This window comes from Saccoglossus kowalevskii, chromosome 8 (genome assembly GCF_978046115.1).
Source record: "Saccoglossus kowalevskii chromosome 8, keSacKowa6.1, whole genome shotgun sequence".
Taxonomy (NCBI): domain Eukaryota; kingdom Metazoa; phylum Hemichordata; class Enteropneusta; family Harrimaniidae; genus Saccoglossus; species Saccoglossus kowalevskii.
Genome location: NC_140648.1, coordinates 35,220,520 through 35,241,400, shown reverse-complemented (window position 1 = coordinate 35,241,400; position 20,881 = coordinate 35,220,520). Strand labels below are relative to the sequence as shown.

Here is a 20,881-nt window from a genome sequence, read left to right as displayed (position 1 = left end):
CTGTGTGTGTTTTTTTAAGATGCAAAGTTAATTGACGAAAACCCGTGGTGAAAACACGTACTTATGATTCACCATGAACTAAACACGTGGTGCTTTGCAGAACACAGCTTAGCATTCGTTCTAGGAAATACTGAATAACAATAATACGCATGCGCGCTGATTTTTCTGATACGTACAATAATAATCGACAGACATGCGTATAAGTGTAAATTCATAGTTCATGGAATGAATTTTTTGTGTGCTGCGTTTTTTTTACCATAAATCATACAAGGATGTGTTTACCAGACTGCAGTATCCAAATGATTGCATATTTTATATCCATATTGCATATTAAAATTGTAAAATATCTAAATAGTTGCTTCCCCCAAATTCGTGCATTTACTAGAGACTGTTTTGGGGTTTGCGGACACGTTTTTTTTTAATGTGACAAAACAGCGTATACAAAAGAAATCGCAATAGTAAACTCCACCTCACCAACCTGACAAAAAAAGCATACATGCATATTTTTAATACAAAATACTATGATAAGTGGTTGCAGTCGATACATTGAAAGCATTTATCGGTCAATATATTAGAGAAGCAATGTTGCGAATGTAGTAAACAATAATGACACAGCTTGAAATAGGGTGTATTACAGGAGTTTCGTGGCACGCGATACACTGATGTATGATGTGTATTACAAGGTCGCATAACAGTGGCGTACCTTGGAGTTGAGCCTATTGTACAATGGAGCTTGCTGTGCTTAGATACATTCATCTCAAATGCACGTATTTATGTATAACGTAGCTCAAAACGATTACAATATAAAGCGTAGAAAAGTTAAGTTGGCGTGACGGAGCTTTATTCAGTTTCATTCTCGTGCAAATGATGGTACATTTCAACTTACAGTAATGGGCTCTCGTCATATGAATATCGTACGCGATAAATGCAAATAACATATAAAAGTGGAACTGTTTAGTGTCAAAATATGTTTTAATTAACTTCAATATTCAGTGTACGAAAAGTGCGTAGAGCAGTAAATATTCACATAAATGGAGGCCACCTAATTTTTATTTCGTCTATTTCCATTCGCTAATTACTTAGGCATACAATTAAATGTCTTCACTTTCCCAATTTACTAGGTGATAAGTATTTTTATTTAAGTTATTATTTTATTCTAGAGACGGCACTTATTATTCGGGGTAGGGCTCTTAATGTGTTATTGATTTACTGACTTTTCAGGTCATCGTGAGAGTGGAATAAAACCATATCCGCACAGTCACGTGTTTTTATAATCATCCAGTGGTTTATTTGTTATCAATGAATCATCTTATATCATAGGTTAATGCACTCTTCATTGAGCAAACACACTTTAAAATACCAGAAAAAAATCAAGTCTATTAAAGTATTGTTAAACTTTTGCTCTTAAAAATTGGGACTCGACGTGAGCGCCCGACGGAACTGAAGTGCTTAAGCGACCGGGGCACTGAAATACACAGTCGCAGTCAGTTTTTCCTGTTAGTCTCCTTACTGTTAAAACCCCGACCACCATAAGATATGGTATTTTGCCAAGTTACTAAGTTTTTTTCTTTTTTTTTTATGAAAATGTCAGCCGGAGTCACCAACTGTCTTTGGCGTCGGCCGATACAAACAGTAATATAGTAGAAAAATACAGGCCCGTATGATGAAAGCACCAAAAAGTACGTAACTTTTGTAACGCATACCTTAAAATTGTGCGTCGCAACGAACATTAGGTACACTTGAATGAAATGATGAACATATCCTAATTAACAATAGAAGTGAAGTTACTAAAAAAAAATGGCGTCCAGGAGCTTGGCAGCTTCAGTAAAAAAAAAATACGGATTTTTTTAATGCGATTGAAAAATCTATCTCAACTACTAGTATATTTGCTAAGCTGCGTTTTCGCCCTGTACAGTATCGGTAAAACTCGGAAATTTGTTCTATCTGGCGGACATACCGAGAAACTTTAATATACACGCATTCGTTAATGATCTCTACTCTACTACTGCAATTCTTTCCAATATGTCATACCACATCACCTAGACATAATTCAATCGCTATAGAATGCCGCAGCTCGTCTCATTAAGCGCTCTGGTAAATCTGATCACATGACACCACTACTCAAATCTCACCCTCTGGCTCCGTGTCGAGTGTCATATTAAGTACAAAATATGTCTAATTTTTAATTTAAATTTATTGTGACGTCATTATAAACCATCGCGTTACGTAACTTGAGGGCTGAAATTCCAAATAGTGAAAACGACGGAAATCGGAAATAATAAGAGTACAGGAAATAGTACGTAATTATTTGGAATTTCAACCGTCAAGTAACTGTACATCACGTAGCTAAGGTCATCGGATACTACTACTCGTGCCATTGGTCGTTACTACCATGGAGCTAAAAAAATCTGTTTTAGATCCATGTTTCTACTAAGAAAACTTATGGCGGCGAGCATTTTCGATTGTTACCCCGATCTGTCACAACGTCCGTTTAAACGTTTCCTTTTTACGCAATGTTATTAATTTTCGTTTGTTTATTGTCATTTTACCTCCGCACAGCGTATTGGGTCGTGGTGTGTTACGCTAAATAAATAATAATAATAAAACAAACAAATTCAGAATACAATTTATCTTCCGCCGCGACATGATTATGCAAATTATTTGGACCACGTTTACAATACTATGAGCCAATGAAAAACAATCGTCATTTGCTCCAGGACTTGTAAAAATACCTTTCAGGCCATATATTCATAATGTATTAGTACTAACGCCACTGCTATCGTACTTTATACAGGTGCAACGCGGATGAATCGAGTGACGTAAACATGTGCGTCTTTATTTTTTGCCCGACATAGTCCTAGATGACGTAAACGACCCAGGCATAAAATGATCATTAATGTCCCTAGCACAAACATTTACCATTTATTTTAACGTTGTATAGTCATTTTCTCTCATCGTGAACACCACGCGTAAAGTATCAATGAAACCCTGGAATTGTTGTAGATGACCCCGGAAGCGGAAATACTTTTAGGTATGTGTTTGTATGCGCATTGGGTTGGTGCGCAGTAACACAGCTGCACGCATTGTAACATTGTGTCCATTTTACCTGACTCCATCAGAAAGTTTTCCGTCCCTGGCTTTAAAGTTACTCATCATAAAACCTACCACGCTGGATACAACAGTTGCAAATAATACAGACTGTTTCATGCCAAAATGAGCCTCGTAGGCTGCCCACATTTGAGCAGCTTCAAGGCTTCAAAAGGCACACGACCCTACCGGATAATTCAGTCGTATTTTGTGTACTGCTGTTCACCTGAAAATAGGAAGCGAAAGGTAAGTTGATCGGTAAATCTACGCCTGTACGACAAATTTAATTACTAATAAAATAACACCCTCGCAAAAGCCCATATTTCAACTTCGTTATAGCCGTGCGTTGTTGAAATTCGTTATTATTTTTTTTTCTTTGTGCCGTTCCATGACCGGCTCGCGACCTGGTTTCAGAAACATCATTGCGCCCCAACAAGTTCCGCTGTCAGTGTGACATGTGCCCTTAATTTTATAGATTTGCTTGTGCGGTGATTTTATAAGAAAGATAGCACCAGTTCACAAAATAATAATTTCAATCAATTACGCGGTGTATAACCGCTAACTACAAAGCAAGGCATTTACATCGAAACCGGAAATTGTTGTTGTCGAATGTGTTAATTTTATAACGACACAAAGGTTCTTAAATGACGTATTTCTGTTTATTTCTTATGTTGACCGCTTGTTTATTTCAATACGAGTGTCGTATACGATTTGTCCAGTAATAATTATTACTTTAACATTCGACAATAAAACAGAAACATTAACACATTCAAAAATACAAATGGTCTACGTGAATGAAACATCACTGACAGCCATCGTACGTGTCCTTGACAGCCTCGTATGCGTCATGTCTTCCGAGCACGTCTTTCTTTCATGCACCACGTACTCTAATCTCTGACACGGTCTTGGTTAGATTTATATATACATCTTTTCTGATCTTGCCCGTAACCACCTTGACCTAATCATTATCTGTTTGCTTCGTTTTCGCAACTGTGCAACTCGGTTGTTTACACCCTGCCGTGTTTCCCATGTCAACAAGGCTTCATCTAAGATATTATGAATAATGTAAAATTGGGGGGGGGGGGGCATTTGGTGATTATTTGGTGATTATCTTCTCTTTAAACAATGTCTATGCATATTTAGAAACACTTATGTACTAACTCTACACATGTTTAGGGTATATTGAACATTGTTATTAACATTGTTACTATTGTTATCAACAGTTTTTAAGATCAATTTTTTACCTCCAAACCACAACCAAAACTGTATTTAATCTCCATGCTTAGAATTGTTCGCTTGATTTGTCTGACAGTTTTGTGGTAGAAATTTTTTAGTCCCCGTTCGAACGCAGTCCGAAAACGGGGACTTGTGTTTTAACCTCCGTGCGTGCGTCTGTGCGTGCGTCTGTGCGTGCGTGCGTCCAGACCTGTATCTTAGAAATGCCTGGACCAATCACAATCAAACTTCACACGTACATCATACATGATATTATACATATGCACGTCAATTTGTTTTACGATCTGATTCAAGATGGCCGAATGACAGCCATTTTTGTGGTAAAAAATCCTAAAAATCAACCATTTCTCGGCTGTTTACAGATGGATTTTGTTCAAACTTGGTATATACATTAGACATTATGGGACCTTGATGCAAATAATTTTGTTTTTCAGATAAGATTCAAAATGGCCGACTGGCGGCCATTTTGTATTAATGAATGTGGTTCTCGTGCCATATCTCTGACTTGTTTTGACTGATAATATTTTCAAATTTTAAATATTCATTATACATCATGTCATAGATAGACAGAAATACTGGTTTGACGATCCTATTCAAAATGGCCAAATAGTGGCCTTTTTTGTGCTAAACAATCATCAAATATCAAGTATTTCTGGCATTTATGGATGGATTTCGTTCAAACTTGGTACATACATTAGACATTACAGGTTCCTGATGCACATCATTTATTTTTCAGATTGGATTCAAAATGGCTGTCTGGCGGCCATTTTGTTTTAATGAATGGGCTTCTAGACCCATATCTCCGACTTGTTTTGACTGATAATATTTTCAAATTTTAAATATTCATTATACATCATGTCATAGATAAACAGATATATTGGTTTGACTATCCTATTCAAAATGGCCGAATGGTGGTCATTTTTGTGCTAAAAAATCATCAAATATCAAGCATTTATGGGTGGATTTCGTTCAAACTTGGTACATACATTAGACATTACGGGTTCCTGATGCTCGTCATTTTATTTTTCAGATTGGATTCAAAATGCCTGACTGGCGGCCATTTTGTTTTAATGATTGGGCTTCTAGAGCCATATCTCTTAAATGCTTTGACTTGTTATATTTAAATTTTATATATTCGTTATACGTTATATATATACATGTAATCAAAATGGTTGATTTTGAATGCTGTTCCAGAGCAATATCTCTCAATATGGACATGTACTTGTTTGACGATCAGATACAATTGTCAATCATTTTAATGTTAAAAAATCATATTCCTGTCATGGTTATATTCCAGCTATATTACTATAAACAAAACTATATATCTTAAATTTGATAACTAACGGGGACTGTGCCATGCATGGCTTGTTAAGTATGCCATGCAAGATGTACATTTGTATGAATTTGGGCAGAGCTCCAGAAGGAGTACCTACACTTTATGCAAATTTTTTAAAATTATGCTAATTTATTCATGACGTAGCAGTTTCTGTGCTCATGAATATTCATTAATTTGTGACTCAATACATTTTAAAAGGGGCGATATATTATTTTTGGGGGAAGAGTTAGAAAGGGGGATTAGCAATCCTTAGGGGGTCAATACAAAAGAAGGGACCCATTTGGAGAGCAGCCATGCTCCTCGTGTCTGTTGTTGCACGTGACCTACAGCTGTCAACAGTGTTCGTTCTTCGACTGTGTTCGTTCTTCAACGACTTCGACTGGCTTCCATGTGGGGTAGTATTCTTGTGTTCTGTTTTCCTGACTTGAGTTTTTGAAACCGCTGTTTATGTTTTTAACGTCTTTCATGTCTTTTGTAGGAGTGTCCAATCCGTGATTCGAACTTGCGATCTTTGAGTTCCCAGCGCACTGTCTTGTCCACTGTACCACGAGTGTCTTCACACAGGAGTTTGGATTTAAGTCCTACTCATAGGAGCACTGTCTTCACTAGCATTCAAAAATCTAACTAAACATACTGGATTCGAACCAGCGATCGCTCACATTGCTGACATAGTACAAATCAACTGAGCTATGTGGGTAGTCATGCAAATTAAATAATTTTTTGTCATATTTAGCTTTATTGCCAAATGGTGTTTGTGAGAAAAAGATGGGCAGGCAAGGGAATTGAACCCAGGTCCTCCTGATCACTATGTAAAGAACTGACCCACAAGACCACAATGGATTAACTGGATGTGTTTGCATTTGATAAGACTATATAGTGTGTATATATATAGAAATACAACATATTTCTATTATTGAGTTACAATTGTCCAAAAAATTGCCAATTTTGTGTTTTTACTTGTGTAAACTATATACTAAGTGCTCAATAATGATACTCTGTTGTGCACTGTCTGCGGGTACTGTAAAATGACTAATTTTCATTGGGTTTAATTTTCACTGATTTACCATTTCAGGCATATTAAGTGGGTTTTAAATTCACGGTTTCGTCATTTAGATAATGTGTTCTATGCTAAATTGTACATATTCACTGTGTTTTAATTTAGCGCATTTTCCAGTCAGCGAAATAAGCTAAATTAAAACCCAGTGAATAATTACCCCATTTACAGTAAGTTGCATTGATGTCAACTGATTAAACAAGTCGCATTTAAGTAATTTCCACTATTAACAAGTGGTTAAATTGTGACAATAAATGTGTGGACAAATATTTGAGATTAATTTTGGTGTAGACAACTCTCGTTTAATTATTTTACACCATTACAAGTTGTTAAATTGAGAGAATAAATGTCTCAACAAATATTAAATACTTAGTTTGATGTAAACAACTCACGTTTGATTAATTCCCACAATTACAGGTTGTTAAATTGAAAGAATAAATGTGCGGACAAATATTTTAGACTTATTTTGGTGTAGACAGCTCTCGTTTAATTATTTTACACAATTCCAAGTTGTTAAATTGAGAGAATAAATGTATGGACAAATATTTTAGACTTATTTTGGTGTAGACAGCTCTCGTTTAATTATTTTACACCATTACAAGTTGTTAAATTGAGAGAATAAGTGTGCGGACAAATATTTTAGACTTATTTTGGTGTAGACAGCTCTCGTTTGATTAATTCCCACAATTACAAGTTGTTAAATTGAGAGAATAAATGTACGGACAAATATTTTAGACTTATTTTGGTGTAGACAGCTATCGTTTAATTATTTTACACCATTACAAGTTGTTAAATTGAGAGAATAAATGTGCGGACAAATATTTTAGACTTATTTTGGTGTAGACAACTCTCGTTTAATTATTTTACACCATTACAAGTTGTTAACGTGAGAGAATAAATGTATGGACAAATATTTTAGACTTATTTTGGTGTCTACAGCTCTCGTTTAATTATTTTACACCATTACAAGTTGTTAAATTGAGAGAATAAATGTGCGGACAAATATTTTAGACTTATTTTGGTGTAGACAGCTCTCGTTTAATTATTTTACACCATTACAAGTTGTTAAATTGAGAGAATAAATGTGCGGACAAATATTTTAGACTTATTTTGGTGTAGACAACTCTCGTTTAATTATTTTACACCATTACAAGTTGTTAACATGAGAGAATAAATGTATGGACAAATATTTTAGACTTATTTTGGTGTCTACAGCTCTCGTTTAATTATTTTACACCATTACAAGTTGTTAAATTGAGAGAATAAATGTGTGGACAAGTATTTGAAACTTATTTTGGTGTAGACAACTCTCATTTGATTAATTCCAACAATTACAAGTTCTTAAATTGACAGAATGAATGTATGGACAAATATTGACCATTATATTTGTGAGTAAATACCTGTTGTTTAATTAATTTCCACCTCTACAAGGTTGAGAGAATAAATGTGTCGACAAATATTTGATACTTATTTAGGTGTAAGAACTCGTGTTTGACCAACTTCCACCATTGCAAGTTGTTAAAATAATGAAATAAATATACTGGTATCATTGGATATTTGATTTAATTGTGAAACTTTCTAACAAAATGTTAACTGCTGGCTTCGAACCCTCAATCAACAATTCCGCAGACACGGTATAAATTCCACAACACCACAGAAGATATTCGTCTGTTGCCTGAATTGTTTTCGTAATATAGGGAACGCCATCGACACTTTAACAAAACTTACCTTGACTTGGGTCTTGTTTATCTCTTGTCACAATCTGGAAACTGTTGAACAAATTGCGCGTCGTCCAGTTTAAGACGTTAGTTATTTTATTATTTATTCATTCAGTTTTGTATGGTGGAGTTTTGTGAGGTTTATTATTTTTTTGCGACGTTCTTTGTTTACTTGTTTACGGTTTGAGAGATTTCAGTTTATTTGATTTACGTTTTTACGGTAGCTCTGAGCGGGACTCGAACCCACTGTCTTTTCAAGCTAATTTTGTTTTATTTTGATGGCACGCTTGTGTACCACGCCACGACGTTGGTCGTTAAGTGGTGTTCATTTTTCTAACTACTCCAGTGTTCCGATGAGTTGAACGGAAAAGCCAAAACGATTGCTGGTTTCTGATTGCTTCAGTTCTGGTGAGTGTGTATCTAGTGTGATTCGAACCCATGTCTTTTGTATTGGGCGTTTTTTTATTTCCCATGTTGGCTACGCCGTAATATGCAACCAGTTCCCCGTTTTATTGTGATTTTGAGTGTTTAATGATGTCTTCCTCACCCGTAACGCCATGACCCAGTTTCAACCACACGGCCATTTTGCAACACAGTTCGTGACCCTCGGCGTCACCCGACTGACTGTATGAGCGTTCTGTTCAACTGTTAAGCTAGGATTTATTACCGTTATTATCATTATATTGTCACGTGATTTGTTTTACCTTATGTGTAATGTCTTAAGTATCTTTATTGTAATTTGTATATACCAATTCGTATATACCGAGGAAACGACCCCGATTGAAGGTCATGTATTTTATGACGTCACCAATTCGTGTGTAGGTACTGCTTCTAGATCTGTGCCTGAATTTGTATTGATGGATAATTATAAATTATGTAACTATAGACTACTGAACTTTGTGAAATACATGTATACAGTTGCAGATATGATATACTTTTCAACTGTCTGCTGACGCAGCTTTTTTCCAATCATCTTGACTATGTGTTTTGGCTTTCAGCAGGCGATGTAAAAAAAAATGTTGTATAATTATTAAGTTTTTGATTGCCTTTCTGCGATACCGAAAGCAAGTCATAGAAGTTGCTTACATATTTAAAGCAAGGAGATAATGCTGAATATGCAGGGTAAATCAGTAAATGTTAAATCAAACATTATGTACTGATTATGCATGATTTGAACCATTTTTTTCTGTACAGGACCAAATTTAGTCTCATTGCGCAGAGGCCATTGCTGTCTCTTTAGATTCCAAGCCTCACTTTCGCATTGCTGAAACATATCGGCATGGAACTGTACGTATCGTATCGTATCATTGCAGGGGACTCAAAATCAAGACTTGGAATGCAAATTAGTCAGCAATGGCCACTGCAGGATATATGCAAATCACCTGCTATGTGTTGCTAAGAAGCATCTATTTAAACTTTTTAATATTTTGGTGTATTATAATTGAAATAGAGGCCATACGTAATAACCACACTCAGATGAGAATATTTACTTAAATAATAAGCCCAACTGAGTTGCTCCCATCATTTTGCACATCTCCATTTTGCCCTCTTATTCAAACAATAATAAATCCCTCTTAAAACAGTATTGGATGATAAAGGTCTATGGCAAGATAATGTATGAAGTGAAACGCATTGTTTGCAATTAGACACTTCTCTGAATATGACACTGGGAGATTCATTATTGTTATAAATCTTGTTTTTTTGAAATGAACTTTGTTGGAATAGAGGTTTACATTATCATTACATTTAAGCTAGTGATCACTTGCCCAACTCAGGACCCTGAAGAGCTAGTTATCACTTCCATACCATAGAATTTTGAAGAAATTTTGATGGCACTGCTCCTTAATCACTCGCTTGCATTACTGTTTACAGGAGAGCAATTTTTAGCTGCTAGTAATTTTCAATAAGCAAAGTCTGAACACTACAGGGAATGCACAAATTAGTCGTCTTGTTAATTCGGTGTAAACCTCTGTTCAAGTCATCTTGTATAACAAGTTTCAAGTTCTGTTGCTATGCTACCGAGTGTTTATCAGTCTCTGTGAAATAGGATATTTTTTGACCTTACATTTCATTAAAGTAGAACCCTTCTCATAAATACCCATAATTTATTCATATTGCAATAAATTATACTCTCAGGTAATACAAGGATATTGGCTTAAAAAAAAGTTGGGGTCACAAACCTAATTTTTGAGAAAATGATGGTTGTATTTTAGTGGATATTGGCCATTTTGTCAGTATTTTAACATTTTTAGCATGGGTTTCAAAGACGAGAGATATTATGCCGTATCACAAATTGTTGGCTGGTGACATAGGCTGAAAAATCATATATTGTGAATGATGGGGTTCATTTCTTGTCCTGAATCACTTCAAAAATAGGTTTTAAAACAAGTCAAAAATTAAATTTTTCTTTAACATTGTGTTCTATGAAATTGTTCTAAAAATAGCAATTTCTGAAAAATATTAAGACAAGTTTTTCAAAATACGTCGATGTAACACACAAAAGATTGCCATATCATAGTGCCATACAAAATAAACCAATGATGCAATTTACAACAAACTTTCTCAACTTATTTGAGTACGTGTTTATTTGTTGCGATTTTTTCCCTGCCAAAGAGATGGTAGTCTTGACCCATATTGTTGATGCCATAGCTCTCTCACAAAATACTTATATTTGAAGTATGCAATATTTTATTTCATGTATAATGAGTGACACATTACTCAATAGTATGCATTTTTGTACATGCCTAGTTTGCTGGAAAAAAAAGTACACAATAAATGTTACTTTCAGTAGTGTGAAACAATCAACGTACCACACCTTCTATCTGCATTTGCAAGTCATTCAGTTTAGTTTTCTTGACAAGCAAATCTACATGGTACACATGGAACGCTCAGTGTAGAACATGCTGCAGCAATCCCAAATGCGACCTTTCAGTGACGGCTTTGAAAGATGCTGTGAAAACCATGGGGTTGGGGTTTAATCTCAAAAGTATGCAATAAACCCATTGATAGTGACAATTGAATATTCTTGTATGTATTGAGTTGAAGACCAGTAGATATTACTTCAACATTATGCATAAAAAGGACTAACTTTACATGCAACAGATCAAGCTACTCGGTTTTTAAGGTTATGGTATCTACTGCTTACTGAAGTGGCATGCACATGACAAGGGGTATCATTTTATTGTATATATTCACTTTTTCGCTTTGAATTTGAATAAAAAATAAACTTTATTCGTCACATAAAGAACTTATTCAAATTCCAAACAAATTCTATTTCCTGACTAAAATATAGACAAGCAATAACCAAATTTTTTTTTAAATTTGTATTATCTGCTAAATTATTTGAAAGACGTAATAAAATGTATGTAAACTATTTTGGTCCACTGTCAATCTGATTGTTGGAAATAACAGTAAAATAATGTGCATAAAATGCATTTCCCCAGATAAAAACCTACTATAAAAATATTGTAACTTTTTTCAATACTTCTTCAAAATGGGCCTGGTAAAATGCTATATATCTTATCACTGATCACAATTTTGAGATGTATTCATCCCATTGGAAACTATGGCAAATTGCCCTAAAAAAAGACACAATTTTGTACATTGATTTTCTCCAAACCGAAAATGGTGACCCCATATTTTTATTTCATTTTCTTTGAATGATATATCAAATATGTAAACATCACTTTAAGGAGTGATGTTATTATTTGTGACAAACTAGAATCCTGTCATACAAGGAGTTTTGATCCTGCTCAACACAACTAAGGAATTACACCATTGTTTATTTAGATGCAATGACAACGAATGTTGAAGAGTTTTCATTCATCATGTACCGGGGTATATGATGTTGAACCCTCGATCACAGCTAAAATCTACATAAATACCCAGACATCCTACTTGATATGTGACACATGCTACTTCATACATGGGAGGATACAATCAAAATACATCTGATAATACAACTTTAAAATGTAATATAGACAAAAACGTGTATTTTTGCTCATTACTGTATACTGTAGACCAAATCAGATTATGACTTGTCATAAACCAAAACTATTGCGACACACAACATTATTCGTTAGATGAAAAATCAAAACCACTGATGCACGTGTGCATTGCTAGTACATACCAAAACATCCATTGCAAATGCGCATTAGAAAATTTCAGTGTTTCATTGAACGAATACTTGGATGTGTGGTACACATGTATATAAACAGTGGTTGAGTTCACGATAATAAGTCGGGAGTATTTTGCAATATGCAGTATTAGGTTTGACTTTTATTATCCCTTGTTTCGCGGACCAGCCGAATGAACATGACCCGAAAATGAAATAAAAACAAAATTTTTTTTTTCAGCGTAATTTCTTTCACTCGCCGAATTGTAAGTGCAAAAAATTACTAAAAAAAATTATTTTTATCTTCATTTTTTTTTTTCACCCGCCGCATAACAAATCCAAGTTGCATTTTCATGGGAGTATCATTAGAAATAATCTGAATGCAACTTTAACTACCTCAACTACCATGGTTTTAAATGTATGCATGTTTGGGGCCATAAGTTGGAATGCCCTATATCATCTGATTCAAATCAGTGATGTCTCTATTGCACCCAATATAATTAACATATTCTTTATGAAATGCAGTAATATGAATCAAATCAGAGTACAAACATGGGTAATTATTAATAAGAAAACATACACATTATTATAGTGATTTATTTTTAAGCTTTGACATCAATATCACATTGTGTAATTTTAAAATGCTATTTTTCATTAGTTTAAAATTTCAATAATACTTTTTTAGCCTTAATGAAAATAACAATGTACTATTAATGTACTGATTTGTTATACATGTACTGTAAATGCATCAATTATTCACTAGATTTTATTTTTTTTCTATTTTCACTGATGAGTAAAATCCGCTAAATTAATCCAAGTCTACATGTAAAATAATAGTTCTCATTGTTTCTTTTGCAAATTTGTGAACAAAATAGATGTTGTTGAAAATAAACTGTTTTATATATTAGGTCACAATATTAAAGAACGATAAATTTCTGTATTTAAGACGTTGAAACGTATCATTTATTCGCTAGTTCTCCCATAAAACTTACCTAATTGTTGCAGTCAGTGCGCTGTATCATTCGTTTACATACAATGCGCACTTCATGACTGTAGTGATTTAAAGTCTGTCCGTCCGTCCGTCCGTCCGTCCGTCCGTCCGTCCAGTTGCGTGGTAATTGTATCACATTCTCTATATTCATAAATTTACATTTTGCAATAAATTGTACTCCCCCAGTCATAAGGATATTGACTTAAAAGTTGCGAGTCACCAACCTATTTTTTTTAAAGAAAATGATGATTGCATTTTAGTGAATGACGGCCATTTGTCAGTATTATAACATTCTACCTAGGGTAAACTGTTTTGTTTTCATGCGTTACCTGTTGATTTTTGCTGTAAATTGTGATTTGATATGTTACATGTATTTAGTTACTATGAAAACATAGAAGCTAGAAAATTAAACTGCATTCTGGTGATGTGTTTAATGAAGAAAAAGACATTGGTTTACATATCATTTTGTTCTTTATGTGGTCTGATACTAAAATGCTATAATTGTGATGTGTTTGCATTAATAGGCTACAGCCTGCTTATGCCATATATGTGGCAGTCATGGAGAACGTCTCCATTCATGTCTGCATTGTGTATTTTTTGGGTGCTATAGTAGAAAACATATACAAGATCATGCCAAGTCAAAAAGACATCACTTAGGTAAGTAGTTTTAATTTCACAACATCTACAAATGTAGTAGACATATTCCAGCTCACTAGCGCTGTAATATTCCAAACCTTTTCTCTCCAGAGAGACATTACACAGCAACAAATGTTGCTACTCATGAAATCTCGTCTTTTAATAGTTTATTCACCTTTTGAGTGCTAAAGACAACCATTACAAATTAAATTGCATCATATTTGTCTTGTTTTTTTTCTAAATTTTCATCAAGGCCTGTGACCAATAAAAAAAATGACCAGTATGCTCTTTAGTTTCAAAATTATTGAAAAAAAAATTAAAATAGGCAAATTTCTGCAACAAATATTTTGGGGAAAATAGTTATGTCATTCAAACAATTAAGTAGCTGATTTTGACAGTAATGTTGCTGGCCAAGGTACTCTTCAAGTATTTTGTGTCAAGTCAGCCATGGAAATCAATTCTTGTTATGCCTTGTTTAGTCATTTTGTCTAAAGTGAACTCTATTATATTTTGAACGTACGGTTAGTGTAAAAATGAGGTTCCTGAAAATAATTTGTTGAATGGTTTGGCTTGATGAGGAATATGCAAGGTAGTTAGCTGGAGTTAATTATTATGATGTACATGTACTTCTACATGCGTAGGCATTGATCAGTAATTAGTCCGGGGTGATAGCACAGATTGTGCTATATTTTATATTAAAAAACCCTGAATGTTTGTGTAAATATAGTATTAGAATGTTATAGCCCCGAAACATGCATACACATGACTATACAATAAAGTGTAACATGTTACTCTCAGTCGATTGTAAACGTACGTTTAAAATTGAAACATGTAAAGTTATTTATATCAGTTTATTTATCATATGGCATTAAATGTTTTTGTTTTGTTTAGGACTGATGGATTGCAATAGAGTAATATTTTATCATTCATGACTGAATATTATAAAACCATTCATTTTCACTGACATTTAATTTCACTATTTTGATGGTTTGGATTGGGTTTTAAATTCACAAATATAACAGGAAAACATTGATCTCTATTGTTGTTTCAATTTTCAAACAGATTCGATTTAGTGAATTTTTACATGTATCAGTAAACATAGCGAAATTAAAAACCAATGAACAATTAATGGCTAATTGAATTGTATATTACAATAATGTAAACAGTTCAGTTTTAGCCACTATGAATTTTCACGATTAGATTTTATGGCCTGCATGAAAACAAAATTTTGTGACATAGCACTCACCAAAAAATCTCTCGTGAAATGAAAGCAGTTCACAGTACTTGTTAAACAGTTTGATAATGTTAATTTGTTTGTTTGCAGCTGTTGACTTAAGTTATGGTGCTGTGATGTGCTTTATATGTGGTGACTATGTATATGATAGAGATCTTGAGTATATTGCCAGGGAGGTGAAAACCAAAGCTGCCAAATCTATAGGTATGTGTATCAATGATGTGACAGTTTTTGACGAAGCCCCATCAGCATTTTAACATGGCACCCAGCATCGCTGATGTCTTTACCTTGAACATATTGATTAGACTTTAATACATCCAAAGTTTAGTGTCATGCGCATAAATTCATGTCAGATGACTTTTCTGGACATTTCAGTAACTGCTGTCTCTCCACATTTTTTGTCTAAGTGCTAATTGCAAGTGCATATGTTGCAAACCAGTCTCCCAAACTTAATGTCACATGTTTAGAAGGCAGGGCAGACTGTACTCAAATTTATACTGCTGAGTGAACTGTTCATGGATCAACAAAATATTTAAAAATTGACACAAAATTGGGGCTTATGTGCCTTTAGGAAGTACATACATGTATGTATTAAAGTGATTCATGTTTTAAATGTACTACTTTTTTTGTCAATTTCTTTGTAAGTTTTTTATCTGTTTTAATACTGAGCTAAAATGAAATGCACTGTACATTACTGAATGTGTAAACACATGGTTATATGTCATGCCACATGGTGCAATTGCATGCAAACAACCTGAAAAATTTGTCATTCCAACTGTCTATTTGCTGTTTGCATATACATAGCATGCAAGCATTTGGTATCTTAAATGACTCTCACGAGCCTTCAACTGTTCAGCAAGTACTGAATTTGAACTTTGCCCTTGATCACTCCTGTATGATTTGTCATTGAGTATGTTCAAACTATTACTCATGGCATGTCTGAAAGTGACATCAAAGTCTGTAGGTAGGTGTGGCTCTCACCAGATCCAGTCAGAGTCCTACTGGACCAGAGTTTAGCCACAGTTTTCTACTATTTTGCTACCATGCACACTACACCCCATAAATGATCTCATTTTGCATCTTGTAACTGTACATCTCTCTACAGTATGTTCTTATACTATGTATTACTTTAAGGAATGAAACACGCCTTGTATTGTCCATGGGAGCCAACCCAAAGGGAAGTGGAGTTGCTCAGAAAAAATCCCAAACGAAGAAAAATTACAGAAAATTCCACAATAGGTATTTACTTTTAATATAATGGCAATAATCGGATTCCTACATTGTCCCACAATGAAACAAAATTTGTTTATATATTGTAAAATCAAATGTGTAATTGCCTCGCTGTATTGAAGTTACATGCAACTAATGCATCTAACCCAAATGACCCATGTCCTACAACTTGTCAATTATGGAAAATATTTTACTGTGTGGCCAGAACTATTTATCATTCAACCACATTATGTGTCCAGGCTTCGTAAAACTGTTTATGATTACTGATTTACAAATTTGGAATGTTATAACTTTGTATTCACGTTCATCCATTCTTCTATTCGCCAATCACCTTGTAAACAAGAAGATTAATTTTAAAGCTTACAAAATTGTCGCCAATGTTCAGTTATTGGCCTTGTCTGAGGTCAATATCAAGAATTAATGTCACAAAGTGGCTGTTATTGCCTAAAGAAAAGGGCTGAGGCCCATAACAGCTACTTGGCAAGGATAATTCTTAATATCAGCTGAAGGCAAGGACTGTCTCATAATTGAGGATAATGATGTACTAAACATCAACACTAGCTAACTAAGCAGTTATGGTCATCAAATTTGCATTTCTTGATTTATGAAGTGCTCTAACTACAAGAACGTACATGTCAATGAGAAATTCACAGTGCACTTTCAGTTGTATGCATATAGTGTAGCTAAATCTACTGCAAATTTCTATTTGCCCCCACAGCATTGACTAATAACTATGGCTTCCTTTTTGAAATTTGCAAATACTTTTGAATATTGCCAATGTTATATTTTTGATATTGACTCGGAAGTACAATAAAGATGCAACTGAAATTCCTTAAAAAAAAATAAAAAAAAAATTAATAATTGCGTACTTCATTGAGTATGTGCAAATCTACCAGTAGATGCATCATCAATTTTTTTCGTGCAATTCGACTCACTCTGAGAATTCATAAAAGTTACAATACCACAACACGTGCACATAATTAAGCGTATATAGCAGTAGCAATATTGTGTCAAAATCTGTTTACAATTATTCATTTTAGTATTGGTATGTGAACTTATTTGATTCACTATCTAACTGATTTTTGAGAAACTGTAAAATAATATGAATAAATAGCAATTTAACAGCAGTTTCCATGTGAAACGTATCAAATCCACCAAAAATATTGTAAATTTTGTAATACTTCTAGACATCAAACAGTACCTTGTACATTATATATCTTTTTTCACCATATGTCACCAAGCAAAATTTTTAATATTAAAAGATATTCTTGTCATAAGAAATAATTGTCATATGATAAAATACCCTGAAAATCAAATAAGTAAAAAAAGAAAATGACAATATTTTAACTTTTGTGTAGCATTCTACTTTACTGGGTAATATCCATTTTGTATATAAAACTGTAGACTGTCTATGCATCTGTTTTCAAACTAGTTTAACATGTTTGCTGCTGAGGTATTTTTGTCCCTCATTCATTTCAGGCATCAGTAAAGGCTTTCGGCAGGCAACGTGTTGAACTTTAGGATTTAGATACTGAAAAGTAGAAATTTCTTGAGTGCATTTTTAGTAACAGTATGATCTTCAATTGCTATTTGAATCATCAGTATTTAACATGTCTACTTTTTTTTCAGGTTTACGTGGTTTAATTAATTTAGGCAATACATGCTTTATGAATTGCATAGTGCAAGCATTGACACACACACCTTTGTTGAGAGACTTCTTCCTATCTGATAAGCACAATTGTGAACAGAAACGGTCTGGTCAGTGTCTAGTTTGTGAAATGTCAAGATTATTTCAAGAGGTAAACAAGTTTTGTCGTTGAAATAAAGGAGTAACTAATGTATGATTTATGTATAATTATTCGCACCAATACATGTAGCTGTGTCATTTCATGTGCAATGTCCTCAGAAGGACAATCGTGATTTACAAGATGCTGGCAATATGTGTGGCTGTTACGCTTGAAACAGCTAGGCTATGAGATGCAATTCACAACTTGTACCATCTAACGAAAACACAGACTGAAATAATCAGTCGGTTAAAAAATAGTGAGATATTTTTTTTGAAAGAAATTGGTGTTAAGATAAATGCCATTATTTTGCAGAGTTGATCCATTTATTTATTTTAGGCGAATGTCTGACTTGGTCGGATGGTTTGTTAGTTATCTAGTTGGATCCAATTCTTGTTACTCCACTGGCGTACTCACAGATAATTTATTTACAGTTTTATTCAGGTTTACGTTCTGTACACATTCCATATCGATTACTTCATCTTGTATGGACGCATGCAAGACATTTAGCAGGCTATGAACAACAAGATGCACATGAATTCTTTATAGCAGCTTTAGATGTACTTCATAGACATTGTAAAGGTAAGCTCCATTTTACAATGTGTTTCTTGTGTGCATACTAGTGGGAATAATTATTGCGTACACCTACCTGAGTGTAACCTTACATAGATGCCAATGATATCATACAAGTAGCAGCATGTTTTTAGCCTTGTTGATTTAATGTTAACGAACAACTTCCCAGAACTGGAAAAAATCATTTATTTCATTAGTACATGTAGTAACGTACGGTTTCACTCATTGTGCACATATGGCTTCGTAGACATCTACTACTACACTCTGTGAAGCGGAGTAGCACACCTGTATAACAGACATGATGCTTCATACTTTGCTTTTCCTTTGCTTGCTTTCTGCTCTTGCTGAAAACTGACTACTTGTTCTGTGTGATGTTCATGTCACTATACTTGCTTACACAAAACTTAATTTGTTCTAGGTATGAATGGAAATGCAAATACCAATCCAAATCACTGTAACTGTATTATAGATCAAATTTTTACGGGGGGATTGCAATCGGATGTCACATGTCAGAATTGCCAGTAAGTTATTGTTTTTTTCTTTAATAACTTGTACCATGCAGGATCTTTTTTCTTCTTTGAACCTTGTATAATTTGACATGCATTTGTAGTATGGAAGTTTTTGTGTATAATTTTGCGTAGGGATCAAGCACCTTTCTCCTCTGTTCTAAGTAATTCCATTGTTGCATGTTTTCTTGAATTAGGTGGGTGGGAATGGGAAGTTGATGGAGGTGGGGAGTGTTCAAGATAACATCACAATGGTGTTGTCTTAAGGTTGTTATTACTTGCCAGTCAGAATAATAATGGCCAGAAATACAAACCCACTGTTGTATTTCCCTAATATCACATTTGTATACATGCCTTGATGTTACACATCTACTGACAATCTTTTTTTATACCTTTAATTGTTTATACATCTATATAGCTAATTTTGAAGTTGTTGTTCTTTTTAGTGGTGTATCAACAACAATAGATCCATTTTGGGATATCTCATTAGACTTAGGACCTAGCAATATAACTCCTACAGCAACCAGTAATAACAGTAGTACAAGTAACTCGTCATTGACCACAATATCAGGTAAGAAATACATTCCATCACAGATGAAGGTGGTGTCTTGTGAATATAATGGCTGAATCTTTCTTTGGCAACATACAACCTAATAGATTGTAATTGATCATCTTGTATGTTCTTGCCACTGTGGTTTGTCATGTTGTTTTTTAAATAACTAGCTTTCACTGGACACAATCTGATATGTTTATTGCACTATTTTCTGCAATTTCACTCCAAAATGAAGTTTTGCTCCAAGATGAAGGTATACATTGTATTTGATGGTGTCAAAGTAGCAAATTGTAGAAATTTGTTGAGTTGCCTTTTTTGCAACCTGCAGTAATTTTAACACAGGTAGATATTTTGGATCAGCTTTGGAAGCGATTGGCAACTGAAATTCAAGAAAATCATCAACATTTGAATGTCTTGAAAATTGTAACTGTTTATTAGTCCCCGTTCGGACACAGTCCGAAAACGAGGACTTATGTTTTGCCCTGTGTGCGTGCGTCCGTCCGTGCGTCCGTGATCACCTGTATCTCGAACATGCATGGACCGATTAAGTTCAAACTTCACTCATACATCACACATTATATGGGACATATGCACATGCATTTTTTTCATGATCCATTTAACGATAGCCGAATAGCGGCCATTTTAAGGCCGAAAATGCATCAAAATCGCACATTTTCACCATTCCGGACCCGGATCTCAGTTATGCATGGACGGATTTTGTTCAAATTTGGTACATACATTAAACATAATAGGACCTTGATGCACTTCATTTTTTTTTTTTGGATCGGGTTCGAAATGGCCGACTGGCGGCCATTTTGTTTTAAAGAAT

The 20,881-nt window shown here is 34.3% G+C and overlaps 1 protein-coding gene across 2 annotated transcripts in view; it reads left to right on the top strand.

Annotated features, from left to right (window-relative positions):
* The first annotated feature begins 3,053 nt into the window (after positions 1 to 3,053).
* LOC100370542 (ubiquitin carboxyl-terminal hydrolase 22-like) overlaps positions 3,054 to 20,881 on the top strand; it is a 33,769-nt gene continuing 15,941 nt past the window's right edge. For both annotated transcript variants that reach the window (XM_006813274.3, XM_085502536.1), the window contains exons 1-8: positions 3,054 to 3,333; positions 14,061 to 14,193; positions 15,497 to 15,610; positions 16,541 to 16,645; positions 18,266 to 18,435; positions 18,855 to 19,002; positions 19,412 to 19,514; positions 19,946 to 20,070. In XM_006813274.3, coding sequence (XP_006813337.1) covers positions 3,214 to 3,333; positions 14,061 to 14,193; positions 15,497 to 15,610; positions 16,541 to 16,645; positions 18,266 to 18,435; positions 18,855 to 19,002; positions 19,412 to 19,514; positions 19,946 to 20,070 — 1,018 coding nt within the window. In that variant the 5' untranslated portion in view covers positions 3,054 to 3,213. The remainder of the gene's footprint in view (positions 3,334 to 14,060; positions 14,194 to 15,496; positions 15,611 to 16,540; positions 16,646 to 18,265; positions 18,436 to 18,854; positions 19,003 to 19,411; positions 19,515 to 19,945; positions 20,071 to 20,881) is intronic.